Source organism: Falco biarmicus, chromosome 2 (assembly GCF_023638135.1).
Source record: "Falco biarmicus isolate bFalBia1 chromosome 2, bFalBia1.pri, whole genome shotgun sequence".
Lineage (NCBI taxonomy): Eukaryota > Metazoa > Chordata > Aves > Falconiformes > Falconidae > Falco > Falco biarmicus.
In genome coordinates, this window is record NC_079289.1 from 9,006,840 (window position 1) to 9,030,334 (window position 23,495).

General features: G+C 44.4%; 1 protein-coding gene across 3 annotated transcripts; it reads left to right on the forward strand.

The window, feature by feature from the left end:
* Positions 1-15,000: 15,000 nt before the first annotated feature.
* On the forward strand, positions 15,001-23,094 carry PRSS23 (serine protease 23). Of its 3 annotated transcripts, XM_056329289.1 has the most exons (3): positions 17,038-17,383; positions 17,451-17,455; positions 19,914-23,094. In XM_056329289.1, exons 1-3 carry the CDS (start codon positions 17,291-17,293, stop codon positions 21,043-21,045), a joined length of 1,230 nt encoding a protein of 409 aa, XP_056185264.1. In that variant the 5' UTR covers positions 17,038-17,290; the 3' UTR covers positions 21,046-23,094. The 3 variants fall into 3 exon arrangements, with proteins under 3 accessions (XP_056185261.1, XP_056185262.1, XP_056185264.1); XM_056329286.1 differs by lacking the exons at positions 17,038-17,383; positions 17,451-17,455 and adding an exon at positions 15,001-15,157; XM_056329287.1 differs by lacking the exons at positions 17,038-17,383; positions 17,451-17,455 and adding an exon at positions 16,103-16,970.
* Positions 23,095-23,495: the final 401 nt, after the last annotated feature.

The window sequence follows — 23,495 nt, forward strand, 5'->3', positions numbered from 1 at the left end:
AATTAGTCGATGGAGTCAACCCAAAATATCATCAAAGTCAGCACTGTTGTAGAGGAAGGTTTCAAAGTAGACAAAACAGGAAAAATATGCTGTCTGAATTATTTTCAGGCAGTCATAGACGCTTTAATTATAGTTGCATTATCATATAGGTAGACAAAGATAAAAAAAATATATATGGCTCTTTTTCTGGCGAAAACCAGATACTAAGTCAAAATGTTCTTTGATTGCCTCACACACAGCGTCAACACAATCTAGTGAGAGATGCAACTAACCTGTACATATGTTTATACACATGTGCTTGGTACAATCCAGCAAATAGGTGGATAAAAACTTTCTATATGATAAATCTCCAGGAACAGTGCAAGAAGACTTCCAGTGAGAAAGTCTCCAGCTTTGAGGAGAAGATACCAGCATTAATAAGCCGTCTTTTGGCAGGATTTACCTGGGGAGGACTGTATAGGCACCTGCTCTCCTCATTAGCACTGCCCACAGTTTGTCCTCATCTCTGGATAAGACGAGCTGTGTATCTGTTTCCCCGCTTGCTATCAGCCCCACAGACGCCTCTGCCCTTGCCGTTGTGTTTAGCAGGCTCGCAGGGGTACGTACACAGGGCACAGAACCAGCTGAGCTGCCAGGGTTTGAATCACCTGTTTTCACCAGAGGGATATTTTCAGGCTGGCTGACCCGGAAAAGATAATGTATCCCAGAGCCATGGAGCAAGAGAAATGCTGACATTTAGAACAGTTGGCATGATCCCCTGCCTGGCCACTAGCTCCTTGTCCTTGACACGTTCAAGTTCACCTGTGATTTTGATTTGATTGCTGTATCTCAGCAACTCCTTTTTGCCTTCCAGGGTGCCGGCTGCTCCCTGCACTGCACTGCACCCCTATGGTGTCTGTCAAATTGCATCTCTCAGCTGCTGGTAACTTGGTCCTAATTCCCTTATGGCAGCATTGTACATCCTTCCTAGTTTGTGTGGCCTCTTTTCTCCATAGAAGATCTGGATCCTACAGTGGAAAGGCCAGAAATGGCAGAAATAAAGGATCAGCGCAGTTACCCATACATCTCGTTCAATCATTTACTTATTGCCATTCCCTTTCTTCTGCTGGCAGACAGGAGCAGTGCCTGATTCTGTAACTCCATAGAGCATTTGAAGTTGACTGAATTCAGCTTCTTGAAAAAAGCTTTTCTGGAAAAATTCTTTTCTGGCTACAGAGGGACCTCTAAGTGAAAAAGACTTTGCCAATCTGCAGTCCTTCCCAGTTAAGTACCAAAGGATCTCTTTCTTGGAAATCACTGGAAAACATGACTGCAGAATTCAGGTGGCAACTACCTCCCGCCCCAGTCTTTTGCTTCAACTTTCAGAAGGTTCTTTCTGACAGGGTCTAGCAGGACTGGCATCCAGATAATGAGGAGGCTGTAGGAACTACCCAAAGCAGTTAAACATGGAGCTATGTACTTCCTATCCACTGCATTTAAACCACACACTGATAAAACAATTAGCTGCCTCTAATACTGCACATTAGTTTTCAACTGCTGTAAATAGATACAGTTGAATAGGCAAAGTGATTGTTCAAACTAATTTCTGACAGATTTTAAGAAAAAGCTTAAATATAAGCTTTCAAAATTTCACTTGGTATTTCTTTTCATTATGGCTCTTATAATAGTATCCCTTCAAATAACGGTTTGCCAAGCAGCTTTCAAAATAATTTTTTTTTTCCAGGTTACTACTGCTGTAACAATGGAGAATGATACTGCCTGCAGCTGGACGTGGGAATGATTAAGGGCTTCTGGGCAGCCCAGGCAAAAGCTCCCTCATCTGATGGCTCTGTGGCCGAGGAAGGCCAGAGGTAGATGTGGAAAACTGGGGAAGACAAAATGTCATCAGGCATTTCAAGAAAAGTCCAGTTAAGGGTAAAGCAGTTAACCTGTAGATGTCAGTGAAGGTGTAAGTCCCTGTGTTTATGCCACCCTTCTGTCTCAGGACCTTCTATCCTAGCCCATCCCGTCATGAGACCCACAGCTTTAAATTTTTGCTGTGACTGCACCTTGACAGGCTTTTGGGCTTATAATACCTCACAGCAGTAAAATGCTTATTTCTAGTGCAGAAAATCTGTCCTGCTTCTACTCTTATCGTTTAACCAGCTGCAGTTTCTTAGGTTGTCTTGTTTTCTTCTGTGAACGTAATGCTTGCAAGAAGCAACTGAATGTGAGTCTACCAAAATGAGAACTAAATACTGACTGATATTCCCAGGCACAAGTGATTTTTCAGCAGAGGATGTCAGGAACTTGTCTTTTTGGCAGAGTCTTTGTAATTCCAGTTTTATCATTACTTTCAGGAAGTGACCAGGAGGGAAAGAAGTTTTCTAGCAGAATGCAAGGGGAATAAACTGTGACAAGGGAAAACGGAGAATGTAGGCTGGCCTCTGATGAGAGATCTGTGAGGCTGAAGAATAATCCTCCAAGGAAAATGCATCATGCAGAATTGTAGAGAAATTTACTTTGTAAAGGACCTCTGGAGATATCTAGATGTCCTGCACATTGGAGCTCTCCTCAGCACAGCACAGCCTTCTTCTCGTCTTCTCTGTACTTCCTAAAGAGTGCATATGCCTGCGTTACAGATCCATCTGTAATGTTTACAACCCATAAACATCCCACCGCAGATCTGTAATTGCAGCGATGGCACAGCTCTGCAGCTGCACAGACCTCCAGTTCCTCCTGTTTGTTTCCCAACCAGTGTGTTGGTGTGCAGGAGCTCCCCAGGACATCCTCTGCCTCCAGAGAGCATAAAGGCCTCCCCCAGCGTCCTGTCTCCTCTGTCATTTCATCTCCATCCACAGATGAACCTACTTCAAAATCTTCCTCAGTGGGTTAAAAAAGACAGGCAGAGGAGCATTTTGAGAGGGTCAGACAATGACACACAGAGCTTTCCCCTTTGCCAGGCGTTCAAATGAGGTCCAAGGCAGCAGTAACCAGAGTTACTGTCAGCTGTCAGTTTGGAGACATGGGCTTGTAATCTAAATTCGGCCTCCCAGCAGCACCACTTTCTGACATATTTATCAGTTGCCAGAGCAGAAAGGTCAGAGACTGCATGAATTGAGGAAGACCAGAGGGTCTCTGCCCCAGCATGAAGACTGTCGCACGCTAAAGGAGCAGGTTGCTGGTGCACAAGAGGTCCGTCTGATGCTACAGCACACCGCTGATCCCAGAGGGAAATCTCAGAGGTTGTTACCTAACCTGACAGACTTTTTTAATTCCCACGCTGGAGAGTCTCTGTCAAACTATGAAATTAATTAACCAGCATGAGGAAACAAACAGCTCCTCAGATAACTTTCTAAAAGAGAATCAGTTTAACCTCAAAAGCCGCTGTTTTCCAGCTTCACATTTCTTTTGCTTTCTGTCCCTCAAACATTTCCCAGAAGGAAGAAAATCGGCTCCACACATTTATTTTTATCTCCACAAGCACATTAGAGACAGATTAAAAGTTTTGTCCTTTACCAAATGTCATGTGGGGTTGCATTATGGGATCTTGATCAGTTTCCTGAAACTACTATTAGGAATAAAGAATGTGAAAAAATATGATATTCAAAGGTGAGTTAAGTACTAAGGTTAGGGATGTAGCTGAGAAACCTAATTAAATTAGAGTAATAGTGCCTACTGGACAAACCTAATTAAATTACAGCAATATTGCCTACTGGACTGGGGTTCAGGGGGTGTTGGCTTTATTCCAGATTGTGCCAGTAACACGGTGTGCAAACATAGGCAGATGGACTGTTTTTTTCTATCTTGACTGCAAAATAGGGCAAGAAATTGGACTTTTATTTTTCTTTTTTTATAATGTATAGCACAGTGCCGTTCCAAACTGAGTTAGGACTTGTGGATCCTGGAGAAATACAAATAATATATGTAACAATATAATACAATACTGTTCTTAATCAGACAGAGCTCCCATTTATTTCAGTGAGAATATTGCCTGCAGGATCAGGTTGTCAGGTCCTAATTAGGGCTCAGTCAGCTGTCGGCTTTCCCTGCCGAGCTCAGTACAGGGGACTCAACTTCATCTCACCCTCCTTCTCCTCGCCTACCCTCACAACAGAAACTCCATATTCACATTCAGAACAAGAGCATTCAAGACACACTGATTTAATTCTGACCAGGCCTGGCATTCCCCTGGCTTTGTTAACGTCTGTGCTTGTTTCGGTGCCGTCCTTTATTGTAAGCCTAATAAGTACATAAAGGCTGAGGAATGGGGATCCCGGCAGACTCGCAGCAACGAGCTTCGAGGAGCTTGTTTGCCTGGGCAGACAGACTGGGTAAACAATTAGCTTCAGCTCAGACCTTCAGGTCCTGTAGAAGAATTGGATGCTTGGCACTGGCCACTCTCCATGACATTCAAAATTTGGCTTTTCTCCAATCAAATATTTAAACATTTGTGATCGTTTGTCCAGCCCCACAGGCTCAGTTAGGAATTTCTGCTCCAATCTATTTTTGTAAATGGAGATAGGGCAATTATTTACTAAGAACTTTGAAAAAATGTGCTTAGCTTTACAGCAGGGGTAAAAGAGAGTGTTTGAAAGTCATATAATAGAACAGATCAGCAGCTACCAGCATAATACTATAAGCAACGTACGCTTAGACAAAGTATAGCTTGGAGCATTGCTGTCACAGGCCCTTCTGTGTTCATTGCTTGTAGCAAACAGCTGGCTTTTAATGAAGCATAATAGAAAATTTGTGATTTTAAAACTGCCTTTCCATTTATAATCACGCCTGCTGCAGGACAATGGAGAATTGTAGCCTTATTCCTTCATGCTGGCAATGTAGGAAATGTTTAACTAGTGCTTGGTAAGTATTTATTTTAAAATACATTAATGGTGTGTCTCCAAATCAGCAAAGTTAGTATACTTTGAGTCATGCATACATGTCGTACCTTTTGTATCAGGACATCATATTTATTATAATACATGCCTGTCATAGTTTAAGATTGATACAGTAAAAGATGCACAGCATCACCTAAGTCAATCTCCTGTATATTGCAAACTTTTGTGTTTCACCCCATTTCACTTTATCCAACCCGTTTCTTCAGTTAGAGTAAGGAACTTGAGTAAGTTCTTAGGAAATTAAGCCAATGTATGCCACAGGTCTGCCAACCCAGCTTCATCATAGTAAATGAATAAATAAAATCTGGTAAACAACATGAAAAATTGAAGGAAAATATTTTTTTGTAAGACTTTTGAAGAAAATTAGAAAAAAAGGTTGTTTGTTTTCATTGGTTTTCACTTGTCTTTGAAAACAGAATCAAGCCAGTCCAGCACATAACCACTAAACTTGCTGTTAGTTGTTTTCTTCAGCCATATTTGCACAAGACATTTAGAAAAGAACAGAGGGTATGGGGTAGATCACTGTGGAAGTCTCAACCTGTCAGGCTCCACACGTTTCCATCAAAAATTTGTAACCTGTTCAAATGCAGAAGATGATCCTTGATGGATATTCTGCAAAAGAGGGGCTCTGTTGGACTTAAGAGCTGAATCTAAGGCTCAGCTTTGGACTTCGTCCTGCTTTGAGCAGGAGGTTGAAGACCACCAGAGGAAACCTAAATTATTCTATGGTTCTCTAAATAGATTTAATGATTACTGATGGTCTAAATGAATACTAATGACAGGTCATCCCATTTACTACTGATAGCAGAGATCTCAGCAGGGAGCTACTAAAAAGAATGTTCAGGTGATCTGGAAGAACTGGTAAATGTGTGGCAGAAGCTAGGTAAAAGCAAGGTAAATAGTTGAAGTTAAAGCTTTGAAATTTTTTTACCTACTTTTCCTAGGGAAACAGGACAATCCAGATGGCCTCCAAATCTAGAAAAAGGTATATAGACTTCCAGAATCATAGAATCATTGAATCACAGAATGGTTTGGCTTAGAAGGGACCTTAAAAGGTCATCTCATTCCACGCCCCCTGCCATGGGCAGGGTCACCTTCCACTAGACCAGGTTGCCCAAAGCCCCATCCAGCCTGGCATTGAACACTTCCAGGGATAGGGCATCTTTGGGATCAGGCTGGGGCATTAAGCTGGTAGAAAAAAGAGCAGAATTAAAAGGTAGAACAAAAGCACACTCTTTAGCACACATTTAAAACATCATGAAAGAAATCAGCAAAGCAACCAAGAGACTTGCAAAGAAGGACATATCTAATTTTCCTTAAGCTATTACTCAGACTGGAAAATAAGCAAGAGGGATTTGCCTGCTCATTAATAAACATCAATTTGACCTAACTGATATTACTGAATTTCATGGCAGCATTTTGAGATCAGACAGCTTAAACCACTTGTTATAACTAAGCCAGCAAGTGATCTCAAAATAGCAGAAATCGTATGTCAAAAATGGCATCGCCTCTTTCTGTCACTGATAAGTGAAGCCATTGATCTCAAACATTTTTGAACCACAGGATAAATACTTACTTAAAACACTTCTTTGCAATGTATAGAGAAAGTGACCTAGTCTGAATGATGTATTCTGGATTTCCCACAGTGACAGTGGGACTTTGTAAAAATTACATACAACACTTTCCTAGACTGAAAATCAACATGGAAAACACATATTAGCCTTGCCAGTTAACAGAGTTATCGTTCCAAGAGTTAAATATTATTGCTTACAGCTGTTATTAAAATTAGACATTTTAAAATCAAGAGTTTTCAAAAACTTGTCAAGAAGTTCTCTTGACCATTACTGTCAATTTTCAGTTAGTCCTAAAGCAGAAGGAAAACTTGTAAAAATCTGGAAGAAAGTGAAGGTGATATGAATATTTGAATAGGCTATAGGGAATTACTCCGATAACTGTGGGCATTTCTACTTGATTCCAGTCAAGTAGATCAAGATGACATAATCAGATTGCTGATATATTTCACAAAAGATTAAAGTAATATAGTTAAGATTTATGAAAACAGATTTGGTTGAAGAACAATACTGCTTTTAATGAAATTGCAAGTTTCAGAATAACAGTAATTGTACTCATACAGTATACTTAGACTTTTAAGGCCTTTGACCGTAACATGTCTTAATAAACAGCTGAAGTATAAATAGAAATAACTATACAATGATGAACCAAAGGCTGCAATGCATACCTACACTGTAATAATTTTTAGCTCAAGACTGACTGTTCTTTAAAGTATTTTTCTAGCTCAGAAGAGTGACCAGGGGCAGAGAAGTCCAACAGGTAGTGCAGGATGTCAGACTACATCAGGGTGCTTCCTTCCAGCTATAAAGCCCTGTGGGTAACTTGACTATCATGTCAAGACAGGCCAAAGTGTTTGGCAGCATCCAAGGTACAGAACAAGCTGGTACTTCTGTCTGGGGTCTTTTCTCATGGCCCAGGTCCATTACTGCAATCAGTAGTTACGTGGGATCCTCCTACCAATACACTAGAATGAGGGCAGTGTCAGGACCTTTACTTTTCCTAAGTGCGGCATCCAGGGAGTATGTGTGTGGATGTCTGGATCGGATGCACTGCTCACTCCTTTCCTGTATGAGGAAGTCTTCTGCCAAAGTGGCCATGGAATAATGCCATGGAGTTATAGGGGATGCCCCTTAGAATTACTGTCTTAGGCTGTTGCTAAATGTAGGCAGATACCTATACCCTGCTTGTCTTAATTCCTATTTTCAAGAAGGATGAGAAAGCTAAATTCTAAATCATATTTGCAGGATTGATGCATGTCTCAGCATCTCGTGCGGACATGATCCTAGGCTCAGCTCTGTAGTATCTATATCTTTATCGGATTTGGCTTGTATAAGGCTGTATGCCTGTCATTAAAAATTACATTTTTCTACTTAAATCTCTCTCCTTGGTACAGAAGGGAACCCAGCTTAACTGAAAGAGTGTAGAATGAACGCATAGATTTGACATTTCAGAAATAGGCTTTTTCACTGAGTACATTTGAGGGAGGAAGTATTTTCAGGACATTAGTCAGTACCCAATACATCGTATGGAGCAGCACAAGGCTATTTTAAGACATTCATCTTTGAGTTTTGAAAGGCACACTGTGTCAGAAATAAGTTATAAGAAATCCAGACTTGCTATAAATATTCCTTACAAGATATGTCTTTGCAAGACATATCATCAAATGGTTTTTTTTTTATCTTCTAGGCTTTGAACTGTAGACTGCAGTAATTAGTGCTGGGAAAGACCTATTGGATTACCTAAACTGCTACATGATATCCAGCATTGTTCTTTCCTAATGTTTTGCCTCACACAGTTTATATATCTCCGGGGGTGGTGGTGGGGGGGTGGTGGGGGGTGGGCTGGAAATCCCCTGGGATACTATTTCACAACCAGTTCACACAGTCACAATTTTTTCTGGTGACATTCAGCCTAAATATGTCTTTTCTTATTTCACTGCATTATACTCTTGTCATTATACTCCTTAGTGCCATGTGAAATAATTCCTCCTTAGGGTCCTATGTAGTCTACACTGCCAGTGTAGACTGTTAGATTCATTCCTATGATAAACTATAGAAGTTTTCTTTATTTACCTTTTATCATTTTTGTTGATTTTTTTGCTTAATCACCTCCAATTTTTCTGTCTCACGTAGAACTAGTAGGCAGAACTAAATACAGTACTGCAGCTGCAGTCACAGCTGCGAGGCATAAAATCACCACTACGGCCTTGCAAATGAAAGATGTCATCTGCTACCAGGGGAGAAAAAGGATCATAGGTTAGTGAAACAGGTAACCTATTTGGGAGAAAAATCATCACTCTTTTCATAGCTGGACACACTAGATTTGGAAAACAAGCCAAGCTCATCTTGACAAGATGTGAACAAGAGCTGCCCAAGAGCAATTCTCCGATGAGGAGCACTTAACTCTGAATGCTGTATTGCCACCTTAACTTTAAAAGCCGAATACCATCTCCACATGAGCCGTCTAGGCTGCTGCTATTGATACCCAAGAGAAAATAATTCCAGACTGCAGTTCATTCCATAATAACTGCAGCATCTAACATGGGTGGGATGGATTGCCCTCTGGAGATGCCTCCTCTACTCTGACTTAAAGATGGCCTCCCTTAGGCTACTTGTATAATTTTTAGGTGGCTAAAATTAGCTGAGGTTAATCTTGTTTACTTCTTCCCAAGCTAATGATAACTGACCTCTCCTGGTTATGCTATAACTCCTCTTCACATTTCACACCAGAGGCCCCTATCAGACAGTCCCACGTGCTGTTTGCAACAGCCCTCCTGTCTGCACTGGACCCCTGCGTTCATTCCCCATAGGAGCACTGGTCCACACGTGTTACACGGACTCACAGAAATTCTACCAGCAAAGGCTTATTTGAGAAACTAAGGCAGAAGTGCTCATTAAAATAGTCCCAGTCCCTGCCGGGTTTTCCTTTTTCTTTGTCTCCCTAAGCTGGGGAGCTACACCTGCCTTAGGTGTCCCCACAGTGCCTACACCCGTTGCAGGATGATCTTGTCAAGAAGACCACCTTCAACCCTCCCTCTCCCTGAGGGAAGCCTTAACTGCATAGGCTCTGTGCTGCCAGATGGACCATAGCTATAATGTAGTCTGAAATACGATGTGGTCCCTCACTTACAGGTCACACTGCTAATGTCAGGGTGCCTTCATGCTGGGTGCAACACGACAAAGCATCAAACTAAGTCTGAGCCCAAGCATCTTATTAGAAATCCTACCAAATCTTGCTGTACAACAGGACTAGGAAAGGCCTTTCCCAGCATTAGCCAAGCAACACCGTTGCAAAGGCTGACAGACAGATGGCGAAGGGTTTGACCAGACACTCTGCCCAACTCATTTCCTCCACAGACGTGGGCTCTCACTGTGGGGAGAACCTTCTCTTTTGCTGTGTGCATTGAACACAGACTTCTCTTTAAACAAGCTGAGTGTGAGGTGATCTCCAACAGGAGCTGAAAAACAGTTTATTAATACCCTCGATGACCTTCTAACTATACAGTAACTTCATGGTCACAAACATCACTTATAAAATGTTATAGTTCACTCTTCCTATATGAGTACACAGTGGATTCAAAACCACTAGACGGAGCAGTGAAACCTACAGCAGAACCTAAGCCCAGCAGATAGGCACAGGCTAGCATGAAAACAAAAACAGTAGTGATGAATGTGATCCACTTTTGCGTAACACTGATGATTCCCTTTTTCAGGAAATTCCTGAACTTCTCAGGGAGTGCAGTTGCAGTGGATGTTTTATTTTTAAGGTGTTATTTTGGGATTACTTCACTGTATTGATATGCTGTTTATCCAAATGGTGAAGATACAGCATCTCACAAGAATCTCAGTCTTGCTGGAGCAAATCCAGATGCCTGTTTTATTTCAACAAGTTTTCACTACCACGAAATTAAAGGGGCACTGTTAGTTTAAATATCACTTGACAGAAATGTTTTCAGCAGTAATTCCCAAGATCTGTATAGTTAAGCGCATATATAATATACATATAGCTGTGAATTTTGAATCAAGTCGAATTCAAAATATTCTTCCTCATTTTCTTCTTTCTATGCATCTCATAGTTTGATCAAAACTTTCTGCATCATATACTCTATTTCAATCAGATATTTAGAGAATCCCATACCATGTCTGACAGATACAGATAATCCCAATAAGCCTTTCAACTGAGAATTCTGTGGGGAGAAAAGAAACCTTACGAAATATTCCTAAACATACTATATTTTCAGTCCAATGTTACCCCTTGTGTTTCCTATATAGTAGTTGATTACTTTTCCAGTAATTTCAGAAAGTTTCTGTAAAGCTTGAGTTGTCTCAGGCAAAGCTCTTTGTTTGCACAGTTATGTCTGCAGGTAGAACTATGCAGTAGGAACCTTCCTCTGTTAGGATGAATTGCAACTAGATGCTCAAATACCCCTGATCACCCAGGAGGAATACGGACACACCAAGTGGGATTCACTTCATGGAACTGTAGGCATCAAAAAGTTAGATTTAACCTTTCCTGACTGACAATGGAAGGAAATGAGTGCTTTTAAGGAGTGATTGTCTGGCCTATCTTACATCCTATTTTAGGATGTAGTAAATCGCCCTCTGATGTAGCCCCTAAAGGCCTGCAAAAGGAACTTGAAGAGGTTGTTTTTATTTGGGCAGAGGAATCCTCTCCAAGGCTAGAGTCCTCCACACCACTCCCCTTGTGTCACACTCGCTGATGACAACACAGGAAGGACATTGTATACATTCAGCTGTCAGTTTTCCCACTTGGCAATCTTTTCTGTAAACCAAACAGCTCACATTCTTAGTCTTCACACGCTTCCTTCAAGAGACGACAGTAAAAGCATCTTGCTTCTGGGAACTAGGAATAAGTGCCTCCCCCACCACCTGTTTTCCATCCACAGTCTTGGAAAACCCAAGAAAAAAGAGTTTATTCTCTCTGGGTGGTATCATCCTATGCTGCAACATCTCTGAGGCAAATGTCTGGCCTTCCCCTTCCCATCACCACAGCACCCACAGTCGTGGGACAGTCACCACTGTATTTATCATCATACCACTGCACTGAGACAGAACGTGCTCTCACAGCCATTGAACAGGTTGGGAACCAAGGCAGCAGAGCCTTCCTGAAGTCCTGCAATGATGCAGGGGCAGAGATAAGGATAGGACTTGCTTCTCCAAAGTCCCAGTCAGCACCGTCCTTGCCTTCAAAATAGACTGTTTCCAAAGGGATAGAGAGTGTCTTCACCTTTAACTCCTTCCTCCTGCAGTTAGAAATGGCATTTGTGACGCAGAGGTCTCTGTTCCAGGGAAGGCAGAGGGAGTGTGCTGGTTAGCTGCCACTGCAGTGGGGAACTCCAAGGCCTTTTCTGCTGCATTAAATCAGCAGTGAGCAATAGGAGGACTCATTTCAGCCAACTGTAGGTTGTCATTCTTCCTTCCAGACTCAGTGGCCTCTGAAATCACTCCATTGTCTGCAGCAGAATCTGGCACAGGCCCATAATGTCAGGTTACTTCACTTCCCTGCAGAATAAAAGATTTCTTCAACCATGAGAAATTATCTCCTGACAGTGCCATTCATTAGGTCTCCCACCTGTAGACCGTTTCATTTTCAGCTTACTCACAAGGTGCTGAAAAGTCAGCATGTGTGTTATCACTTGACAATATAGTACAGCTAATACCTCTTCACCCTTACTTACATTGTCACTTACTGCTCCTTGCCTCAACAATGGCTCACAGTAACACTCCGATCTTGGACTTCACTCTTTTTTTAAAAAAGCTTGTGCAGCCCAATTTCACCAGAGCTCTTGTTTCTTAAGAATTATGCATATGGTGGGAGGTGGGGTGGGTGGGGGGAATATAATCTTTAATTGGTACTTTTTTCCTCTTTTGAATTAGAAAGTAATTAGAAAGTTAAAGCATTAGATTTTGTCTATAGCTGCTGGAAAGAACTGGACAGTAGTTCATTTTTTAAGACAGGCGTTCAGATAGGCTGGGTGAACTACCTTTTCTGAGTTTATGGTTCAATGTATGCCATAAAAATTATAAAACTGTAGAAGTTTTTATGGCAACCAAATGTCTTGTAACTAAAGTTCAAACTAAACATTCTTCTCCACTCCTATTGACATGAAGGAAGTTTTGCCTAACACTTTGCTGCAAGGTTTCATTCTCAAGAGGAGTCCTGTAGACACCAAGCCCTGTGGCTCTTGTTCATCTGTCTGTTGCACGTAGAGGCACATGATGTCTTATAATCTGCATAACTAAAATACCGCAAACTGGTAGCTATGGACCAGCTCCCCATGGTGGCAGGTGCTGTGCAAACGTAACACACAAAAAAAGATTTTCCTTTCCTCTAATCAGAAGTAGAGAGACAGCAGTCAGTCACAGGAAGACAGAGATACACCAGGAAGCCATGAGAAGTGTGGTGGGATATCTCTAACTATGGATTTTGACATAGGCATTTTTTGGGTGGGGTGCCTTCATCTTTCCCAGCACTGACTTTCAGCTGCTGCTCCAGGCAGGGAAGGTCTGTGGTCTGTATTGTATCATGGATAGCCCAGGGCATCCCAAAGCCCGACAGCTAGGTGAGGTGAATCCCAGCATATGTAACTTAGCAGTCATGCACCTCTGCCCCTCATCTGCTGGAAACGTTTCTATCAGTGTCACATCTTTTAGGATTGTATCTATTTGAATTTGTGCCAGTCAGAATTTATTCACAGTCATTGTAAATAAAAGATCGGGGAACACATACAAAGAAGGAAAAAATTGTGCTGATATTTATTCCTTCTTCCCACTGAGACTCTTGAAAACAGAAGTGTGATACGGGAAGGCGGATATGTTTGAGATAAAGCAGGGAAGGGACATATAGAGAATTGTTCAGTGGAGGGTTTGCAGTCACGTAGAAGTGACCGCTGAGCAATTTGTACTTTGTCAGAAGAGTAAAAATGATCAAGAGGCCTTGTTTGGTGCGGTGATCTACCACACCTAGGAAGACCTGTGAGAGGAAAGCTGGGAAGGCCCTGAAGCACACATGGCAGTTGTGAAAGAAGAGGCTCTATGCCCATGGAAAGCAAGAGCCCACCTGGACCGCTGCTGCAGCCCTGACTCCCATTACATAACCAAACCCCACAACACTTCCACCCTCTACGAGACATGGACCAGCTCCTCCATCCACGCAAAACAGCAGAGAGAGGTGTGCAGGGCAGAGCTTCCTGAGCGGTGGGACTGCGTATTTAATCAGGAGGTGAGCAGACGCAGAGTCCAGATAAGGAAGGCATCTGTGATTTGTATGGCATTGCTGATGGAGTCTTACTTGTTAGCTGCCTACTGATACTCGAGGTGTCTTCCTTGCTGTTGCATGACCATTCCCTGGTGGCCCAAGAGCAGCTGAACTGGTGTCACCAGCCCTAGCTTCCCCCAGACACCGGTTGTGTTCTCTAGCAGTGTTTCTGCTGAAGACGTTTGCCCTTTACCCCCGGGGACCTCTCCCTCACATCGTAATTCTCCTCTGATCATTCGTAGTTGTGAAAGACTTGTCCAGGTTGTTACGATTTTTCCAACCATTTGTTAAACCTTTCCGCAGGCCCAAATGGGGTTGGTGCTAGGGCCAAGTAAATGAAAATTAGAAAAATAACATCTAAGAACGCAAGATCCTGTTAACATCTCAGCTCCTCATGTAGGGTCCATGTGTGAGGCAGAGTTTTTGCCATGCTGCAAGGTCTCCTGGTCCCCTGGAAGGGTAGCAGTGGGGTGAAGAGGTCAGTAGAAGGCAGCAAATAAATTGATTCCCGTGAAATTTATATTTCCTTTCTGGGGTAATGGTGATCAGCTGGGAATTTTGGCAAAACCTTCTGTGGATTTTTCTCGCAGACTTAAAACACATTGCAGGAATTTTGCCTTCTTGGCCCCCATTTCCTCTTTTCTTGCCAGGTGTCATTATAAGGATTCAAAAAGGATGAGTAATTAAAACCCATGCAAAGAATGTGCCTGACAAATTCAGATATCTGCCTGATGAGGGAACATAGGCGACAGGCCACAGAGCTCCTGGAGCTTGTGCCCTGCCGTGGCAGAAGGGACCCCAGGGGTTCACCCCACACCGGGGGACCCTCTGAGAAGGGACCCAGGTGATGGGGACCCAGGTGTTGGGGACAAAGAGCCTGGTGCCCTGGGGGCTGCGAAGGTGCCACCACTGCTCCCTGAAACCTGCCACCCCAGCCGTGGCGGCCTGGCCACCCCTGAGGTGAGGGGCCGGCGACCCCCTGAGCTGCCTGCAGTGGTGGGACACCGCGCGTGAAGGCAAGGACGCGGAATAAGCTATAGTTTTCGTCAGCAGATAAACGGCAATGGCAGTAAACGAGGAAAGAAGCGGGGGTGCTGTGCCACAGGCTGCGCTGCGGGGCGAGGCCTGCGCGGAGGGACGCCCCGCGGCCGCGGGCGGGCGGTGGGGCAGAGGGCGCCGCCGGGAGCGCTGCGGAGCGGCGCGGGGCCGGGCTCGGCTCGGCGGCGGCGGCGGGAGCCACCTGCGGGAGGCGCCGCTCCGCCCCGCGCCGCTCCGCCCCGCTCGGAGCGCGCCTCTGGGGGCCGGCGGCCGGCGGGAGGGAGGGGGGAGGCGCCCCCGAGCCCCGCGGAGGCGGCGGGAGGGATGGGACCGGCTCCGCCACCTGCCTGAGCGGCTCCCGGAGACGCCGCCGCCGCCGCCGCGGGGAGCTGGTAGGTAGCGGGTCCCGCCGGCCGCGGGGGGTGCCGCGGGGTGCGGGTCGCCCCGCGGGACAAAGAGGCGGCGGGGAGGATGGCGAGGGCCGTCCTCGCCCCTCGGTGCCCCGGGGCCAGCGCCTCACCTGCCGGCGGGCGCAGAGCCGAGGGGAGCCCGGCGCTGCGGGGCACCGGGCGCTGCCGCCGGGCGGCCTGCGGGAGCCGCTGTCCCGGTCCGGGGCGAGCCCTCCGGCGCCCAGAGGCTTAATTTTTAACGCCGCTCGCATCAACGGGAGCGCAGCCGGCACCGCCTCTCCGCCGGCGGGCAGACAAAAAGGGGTAACGCGGCTTCTCCCCGCCGGTCCCCGCTCCGGGTCCCCGCCGCTGGGGCGGCAAGCACCGCCGCTCGCCTCTCCCGGTGATAACTTTAACGGGGGATACAAAGATTCGCCTTCGCTGCGTTTCGCGCTTGGGAAGCGTCAGAAGTAGCTCCGCGGCTGAGCCGCTGCGGTCCTGTGCTTCACCCCCCTGAGGCAGAGCATCAGTCAGTGTGCTGGCTTTGGGGAACGAGTGACACCGTCTCCTCAGCGGGGCGGCTGGGGGCCCGCTGCCCCGGCGGGGGGGTCCCGCTGCCGGCCGCTCAGGTGGCGGCACAGCCCGGGGCCGCCTCCCTGAGGAGACCCGCCGGGGCTGGGCTGAACACGCCGCACGGTCCCTCTCCTCCGCCCGGGCGTGTGGCGCTGACACGCGTGTCAAAATCCCCGTTGGGCCGTGTTAGCGGCCGCCCGGGGGCTGCCGGTGTCAGAGCTGGTTTGGGGCTCCCCGAGGCACCGCGCCCCGCGGCCCCCAGCCCGGCAGGGAAGGCAGCGCCGCCGCACCCCGCTCCCGGCAGCGGTGTTAGGGTGCTGGTGGCAGCCAGACCTCGGCAGCTCTCAAAGCGCGACTCAATTATGTTTGCTATGTTTTAACAAGTTCTGTGACTAAGAAAAGCAGCAGAGGTATTTTGGCACGCCAGTGACAGTAATTTAGCTCACCTTTATGATTTGCTTTGAGGCAGGTTTTTCTCTCTTACTCTCTTGGCTTCCTTCTTCTTTTTTTTTATTTTTATTTTTTATTTTTAACCGTGTTAATCATTCTGACTTCCAGCACTGTGGAAAAACTTTCTTCATTTCAGAATGTAATGGAGACTGTTCACTTCACGGGCTTTCACACTGCATGTTCCCAGATCTGTTGTTATTTAACCATCTCTTACAAGAACCACCCCTGAAGTAGTGAACTCTTCCAGAAAAATTACTTGCTTACTAGAAAATGATTCATGCCAGTCCTGAACAAGGCAGTTTTCTTTCACTAACATCTATCTCCAGGCGTGAATGCCCGTAGCAGGCAGGAAAATGTGTCTGCAGAGTGTTTTAGCAGCGTGGGGAGCCCCAGGGTAGCTGTCACTGTTCCCTTTCTCTAAACAATTTTAATGCCATTAGCAAGTGTGATTATGTACAAACCGCTTTCTAGGGGGTTTCTAGGCTGGATATCGGAGCAGGGCTTTGTACCGAGTCAAAGGGTGGATTGAGTTTATGACACAGTTTAAATAGAAACAGAAGAGCAGTACTACAGTAGGGCAGCATGTCGTAATTCATTGAGTATCATTTTGTGATAGCCGTTCCGGGAAGTACTCGCTTCTAACCAGTTTGTTCGATTAGAGAATATCTTTCCGGGGTAACCCATGAGTAAATAGCTGAACACAGAGAGTGTTAACCCTGTTTCTTGCAGCATTTTGGTTTTGTTTTAAAGAAAAAGCAAAAGAGAAAGGAAAAGGAAAGAAGAGTCTTAACTGGTAGGTCTCTCTTTAAATTCAGACTGCTTTTACAATTCCTTTATTTTTCTGCTTAACTATATTTTTTAAAGAGTAACAATCTACACAGAAAGAGGTACTATGCACTAATTTGCTATGTTGTTATAATTGAGGCTTATTTATTCTATTTATTGCAGCCCAGAGCTGATTTAGTACCAGTTATGCCTCCAGATAAGATGTAACTACAAAGTCTTCAGTAAATGCCTTGGTTTGTGAGCACTGTTTAGCTTATATGGTCAGGTATAAACTCAAACCTGTTAGGTTTTAATAACATTTTAAACAACAGAAATGTTCTGTAACGGATGAAAAGGCTTTTTTATCCCATACATCTGCAATGCAATCATACCACAGAAGCCACAGGGGCGTGTGTGGGAAGGCTTACTCAGAGACATGGAGTAAGTACCACTTACAGAGCCCAGCACAGACAGATACCGTCTTCTGAAGCTTTTTTTTTGGGACCAGCTTGAGTCCCCATCCCTGTCTTCTTCTCTTCACAGGGCGGCCGCCCTCTGCTGTCTAAAACTGCCTTTCCAGCGCTGGCGTTGCTCCAGTGGGGATGGTAGGGAGATAACGGCAGGGCAGGTTGCAGGGAGAGGTAATTTCTCTTCTCAGCCCGGCTGATGCTCTCCGAGAAAGGAGAGAAGTTGTTGGGCATGCAAGCCCCTTCATCAGGTCGCTGTGCTGACAGGCATGAGGGAATCTTCCTGCTTGTGCAAATAACAACTGACAAGACACTTCTAATTTTCCCCTGCCAGCTAAACAAACCAGCCAAGGGCCAGCATTGGCTCAGTTAGCATGAATGATTTTTAGATCCAAGTGGCATGAGTGGTGCAGTTTAGAGATTCCATCTATCAGGAAAGCTTCAAATGTAATTTGTGGGAGTAACTGGTGTGAAGCAGATGAGAGCAGACTGGTTATAAATACACGCTCTTAGTGATGGGATCTGCTACCTGACGCACAGCATAACTGTGTTTTAGTCTGTTCTCAGCTTCTAACTGGGAAACCAGTAAACATTTCTGTGTACAGCCCTCACTGTTGCAAGCAGGATGGCTAACTTATGCTATTGTGTATTGTCTTTGTGGGGACGGAGTGGTATCATTTGCCCCTGTTACCTTCTTTTTCTATGTTTTCCTAATCAGTGTTATACAACAAGTCTATTTGATAATACAGCAAGTGTTCCCTGGGCCATCCTCTTACCATCATGAAACTACCTCATTTCATAGCTTGCAAAACCCAGCCACATCCAATATTAATCTCTGCCGTGGAAGGAGCCAGAGGAGCTGATGGTTTTCCTTGAATAGCTGGGACACCCAAAATGATGCAATTCTGATTCATGTTTAAAGTGGCCTGTATTTTCCAGCATGACTTGCCCGTTAGGGATAAAGCAATGCATTCTGTAGAGCTTAACCCTTCTAGAAAAGGGGTATGTCCCTTTAAAGATGTCCTGTTTGTTAATGAAAAAATTAACCAACAGAATGCCTGGTCACTTCTGGAAGAGTCAGTACCTGCCTCTGTGGGCATCAGTAACGTCAGCTCTGTTCATCTATGTCTGTCTTTTGGAATGGAAATGTTTTGATATCCTGCACGGGTCAATTAATATTTTGAACATTGTGTGCTTTAATTATAGCCTTCATTCCCAAAGAGGATGCTACCAACAATGGAAGAATCCAAGGCCAATGTTTGAGTTGGACACCTCTGGACTTTAGCAGTCTGTAGCTTCCAAAGTCTTTTTCAGTGCAGCTTGCTGATGGAGTATTCCTACAAAAAGCATTGGAGAGAAGGCTTTTTCTTTTTTTTTTTCTTGGACAGCTGTGGTCATCTCCTGCATGATTTGCTTTGGTTTACTCATTTGAGGTATTTCAGGAATGATCCTGCAGTTGTGATCAGTGTAACCTCAGCAGGGTTTTAAATATGTGTAAGCTCAACATAATTGTGAAGTTTTGTTTGAATAATCTTTGTCTGAGGGAGATCCTGCCTGCCTTCTTGCCCAGGGTGCAATACCTCCTGCAGTGATTCAGCTGTATGGCTAATTTTCAAATAAACTAAAGTTACACATTTTCTTGACACAGTACTAGTGCACGCTGTTCTCTGCAGTCCGAGGCACTCTGCCTGTGGTTCATAAACACATTTACAGTCCCATTTGCCTCCTTGTGCTCAGAGGGAGTCGGTTTGCATTTCTAATTAATTGAGTTTGTAAAGGAATAAGCCAGTATGTTAACTGAAAATTCCCTCAGGAGTTGTAAACTTAGTTCATTAGCTGCCCTCATGTAATCTTATCATTCTTTCTCATGTACGCCTAGGGGAGAGTGAATGCTAGGTGGAGCAGAAACCTTCCTTGGGTATGAGTTGCAAGGGGAAGCGAGTCTCCTGTGTGGTCATGTTCTGCAACCCAGCTTCTGTGCAGGTTACCTTCTTTGTCTACCCACTTGTTCCTACCATCAGCTTGATGTCTTTGGCTAAGACAGCAAACAGTGTGAGGTGATTTAAGGACCTCTGTCAGCAGAGTCAGGGAGTAGGTGGGAGTTTTCAGAGACCGCTGTAATCTAGCTGAAGACAGACACATTTGCTCTTTGCAGGAGCTATGGTTTCTGAATGCAGGAATTTACAGGGTCTGACTTTTCTTTACACTTTGTGAAGACAAATACCATAACTTCCCACTGATGTCAGCTGGGGGTTGGTGGCTCAGCACAACCTAAGGGTTAAACGCCCTGTGTTTCAGTGTTAAACTGGGACGCTTGTTTGAAGATACAGGTTAAGGCGCCAGTTTAACACTGAGAAATCTGCAGTACATAGTGATAGTTGGCTCCATTCAAATTGCTTGACCCTTATTATATGATACTTGGTCAGCATGCCGTTACTTAGCAAGGTAGATTAATCCTGCAACATATCTGGGTGAATAACCGGACTTCCTTTTGTCTTCCACAGACCGGCATTCAGAATGGCAGGCTTGTCCACTTTAATCCTCCTTTTGTGTGCTTCTAAAGATGTGATGCCCTCCAGTTCTCACTGGAAGCCAACTTGGCCGTCTTACAGAGTTCCAGTTATCCTGCCACAGTCTACTCTTAACTTGGACAAACCACAGTTTGATGCTGAAGCCAGACTGGAAGTGGTATCGCCCTGTGGCCCAGCATGCCACAAAAGTTCTCCGCTGCCAACTTACGAAGAAGTGAAGAACTACCTGTCCTATGAAACCTTGTACGCTAATGGTAGCCTCACTGAAACTGAGGTGGGCATATATATTCTGAGCAACAGCGGCGATGGGTCTCAAGGCAGATCTCGAACTAAGAGGCAGATCTATGGCTATGACAGCAGGTTTAGCATTTTTGGGAAAGACTTCTTGTTGAATTACCCATTCTCCACATCGGTGAAGCTGTCTACAGGTTGCACGGGGACGCTGGTGGCTGAAAAGCACGTTCTTACTGCCGCTCATTGTATCCATGATGGCAAGAGTTATGTCAAAGGAGCTCAGAAACTGCGGGTGGGGTTCCTAAAGCCCAAACTGAAAGATGGCAGCAAAGGGGCCAATATCACCAACTCGGCAATGCCTGAGAAAATGAAATTCCAGTGGATCCGAGTGAAACGGACACATGTCCCCAAAGGATGGATCAAAGGCAATGCCAATGACATTGGCATGGATTATGACTATGCCCTGCTGGAGCTGAAGAAGCCTCATAAAAGAAAGTTTATGAAAATAGGTGTGAGCCCACCAGCAAGAAACTTGCCTGGAGGGAGGATTCACTTCTCTGGCTATGACAATGATCGTCCGGGAAACCTGGTTTACCGTTTCTGTGATGTCAAAGATGAAACATATGACCTATTGTACCAGCAGTGTGATGCCCAGCCAGGTGCAAGTGGATCTGGGGTGTACGTGAGGATGTGGAAGAGGCAGAATCACAAATGGGAGCGTAAAATTATTGGAATATTTTCGGGCCATCAGTGGGTGGACATGAATGGCACCCCACAGGATTTCAATGTAGCTGTTCGCATCACACCACTCAAATACGCACAGATCTGTTACTGGATCAAAGGCAACTACCTTGACTGCAGGGAAGGATAAAGACAATGAAACTCCTTGAAAGCACTTAATAACTGGTTTTAATTACTCATCTGAGGAAAGGCTAGACTTCTGCTGCAAATGTGTGTGATACGATCTTGTAACATTGCGATGTGATACAAAGCTTTTCAAGCAATCCACCTCGTTCTTGGGACAGGGGCTGTGTGGTGCTGTCGTTGCAGCTCGAAACTGGGGAGAAAGGAACATCAGCTGGGTGGGGAAGGAGCAGGTGGACTTGCTGAATTTGCAGCTGAGCAACTGAAGATTAATTAGGGGCGGATCAGTAAACAGTATGAAATCAGAACCGTCTCCAAAGAATCTTATAAAAGGGACGCTGTTGACTATCTCATGCCTACAATGTTTGTTTTAATAAATCCTAGGATTAGTAGAAATGCTTTGATCTGAACTTTTAAAAGAAAATATTTCTATGCTGTTGGGGGCTGAAGAGGGTCATTTAATGGTGTTTGCAACCCAAACATTACAGCTTTGTGTTCCTGCATGAGAACGGGAGTGTGAAAAGGGCAAGGCATGTGCTGTGGGAGATGAATGCCACACAAATAGCGTGAGGGGTAAATAAGTGCATAACACTTCTTTCGGCCTGAGTGATTTGAGACTTTATTAGTAACATAGTTAAGAAAAATGCTTTTTGAGCAAACAGACCTTGACCATGCAGTTGCAAGGACTTGACCATGAAGATGATGTTGGTCGTATGAGCAGTGCCATTGCACCCTGCTTTGGGAAACAAATCATACATGGGATTAAATCTTTATAGCAGCTGGGGTATAGCCTTACACCTAGCAGGACACCTATGAGTATACTGTTACAGAAAGCGTATGGGGACAGAGGCTTGTTTCCCGTTATGAGCTACTTAGATCTTTATAAGGAAAATCTTGTGTCAGCAACTCACATTTTCGGAGGGGAAGCCTGTCTTTGGTCTTGCTGGCCATCTGAATTGCTGCCTGCAAAGCAGGTAGAGGGGAGAGCAGGACAAGGGTTCTACTGACTTTTTCCCCTTTCTGTTGAAGATCCATGCTGTTCTACCTAAAAATACACCAGGCAGAGGGACCCTAGTTTATAAGTGTCTCTCTATTGTACCCCTGTGACAGCGTAATTTGTACGGCATCTTGACTTATGTTTCTTGTGATGTTTGGAGTAGGAATCCTCCTCCCCATCAAACTGTTGAGTTACAAATAATTCTTGGCAAATGCACAGTTAGTAATTCTACAGCTGAAATAGAGCCACATTGTAGGGTGCAATCTGAGTTTGCTATGGAGTGATGTTCTGTTGTCTCTTATAGATAAGTGACTTATATTTTTCCTATAGCAGAATTGGAGTTTAAACCAAGAACTGTCTTTTGTAGGTAAATTCAGTCCAGCCAAATACTTGTAGCTCAGCAGATGGCATTGGGAAGTCAATCTGTACAGTGTTTCTCAGATGGGTTGTGCCACTGTATTGAAGTAACATGGTTAAGTACATGCTGCCATGCCAATATTATTTTTTTAAATAGGAGGATAGACACTGGCTCCAGTTCCGGTTTCTCTTCCATCCATCTGTCACTGTCCCCTGAAGCTTATGAAGTTGCCCATGGCCCTTGGTGTTGTGGGGCAAATGCACGTCCCTGGTGTGAAATGGCAGAGCTGGGAAGGAATGAATTTAAACAGAGCTTCCCTGTGCTATACAAATACAAGGAAAATGTTAATTCAGATAAGCCTTTCTTACAGCCTACTAATTACTGTGGCATTTGTAAACATATGCCTGATGGTGCTTTATCTTTGTGATGGATTTGGCTCTAGTTCTGAAAAACATTTTTTGCTAGAGCTGCCTGTGATTATTATTTTTATAGGTGCAGCATACTAAAACAGGGACCCTCATGGGCTTTTGGTGCACTCAGATACAAGCAGTTACTAATGCTTTGAAATATGAATAATCACCATATGTATCTGATGGTCTTTTTCTGCCTTCTTATTTTAATTTCCTTTACTCTATGGCTGTTATCTGGAGCACTTTTGTTTGAATGTATCACAGTGAATAAAGAAAAGTTATGGAATTACAGTGCAGACATTCTTGTATTTGTGCTATACTTGGGTTGCACTTCCAGTCTCATTTCACTTACTTGTTTGTAAAGACATTCAGATACAATTAATTACACATACAGATTAATTAATGTCCACAATGCTGTTTATTTTCCTTCAGTTTTCTTTTGTCCGCACCTCTTAAAAGTCTTTGTTTTGTTTTGTTTGTTTGTTTTTGTTTTTGGTTTGGTTTGGTTTTTTGTTTTGTTTTTTTTTTTAGTAGGCTTAATTACACTGTGTCTTTGGATGGTAGTAATCGATCTTAGCTTTTGTATGATTGTTGCAGTTCCCAAGCCAATCACGAGCTTGGATTAGTTAGAGCTGAAAATAACCTATTAGACTAAAAAGTCACATTCTTTTTATTAACTTTAGGGTTGATAA

Bases quoted from the DNA above. Each gene is read 5' to 3' on its own strand.
- PRSS23 (XM_056329289.1), top strand. From the start codon at position 17,291: ATGAAAAGGCTTTTTTATCCCATACATCTGCAATGCAATCATACCACA.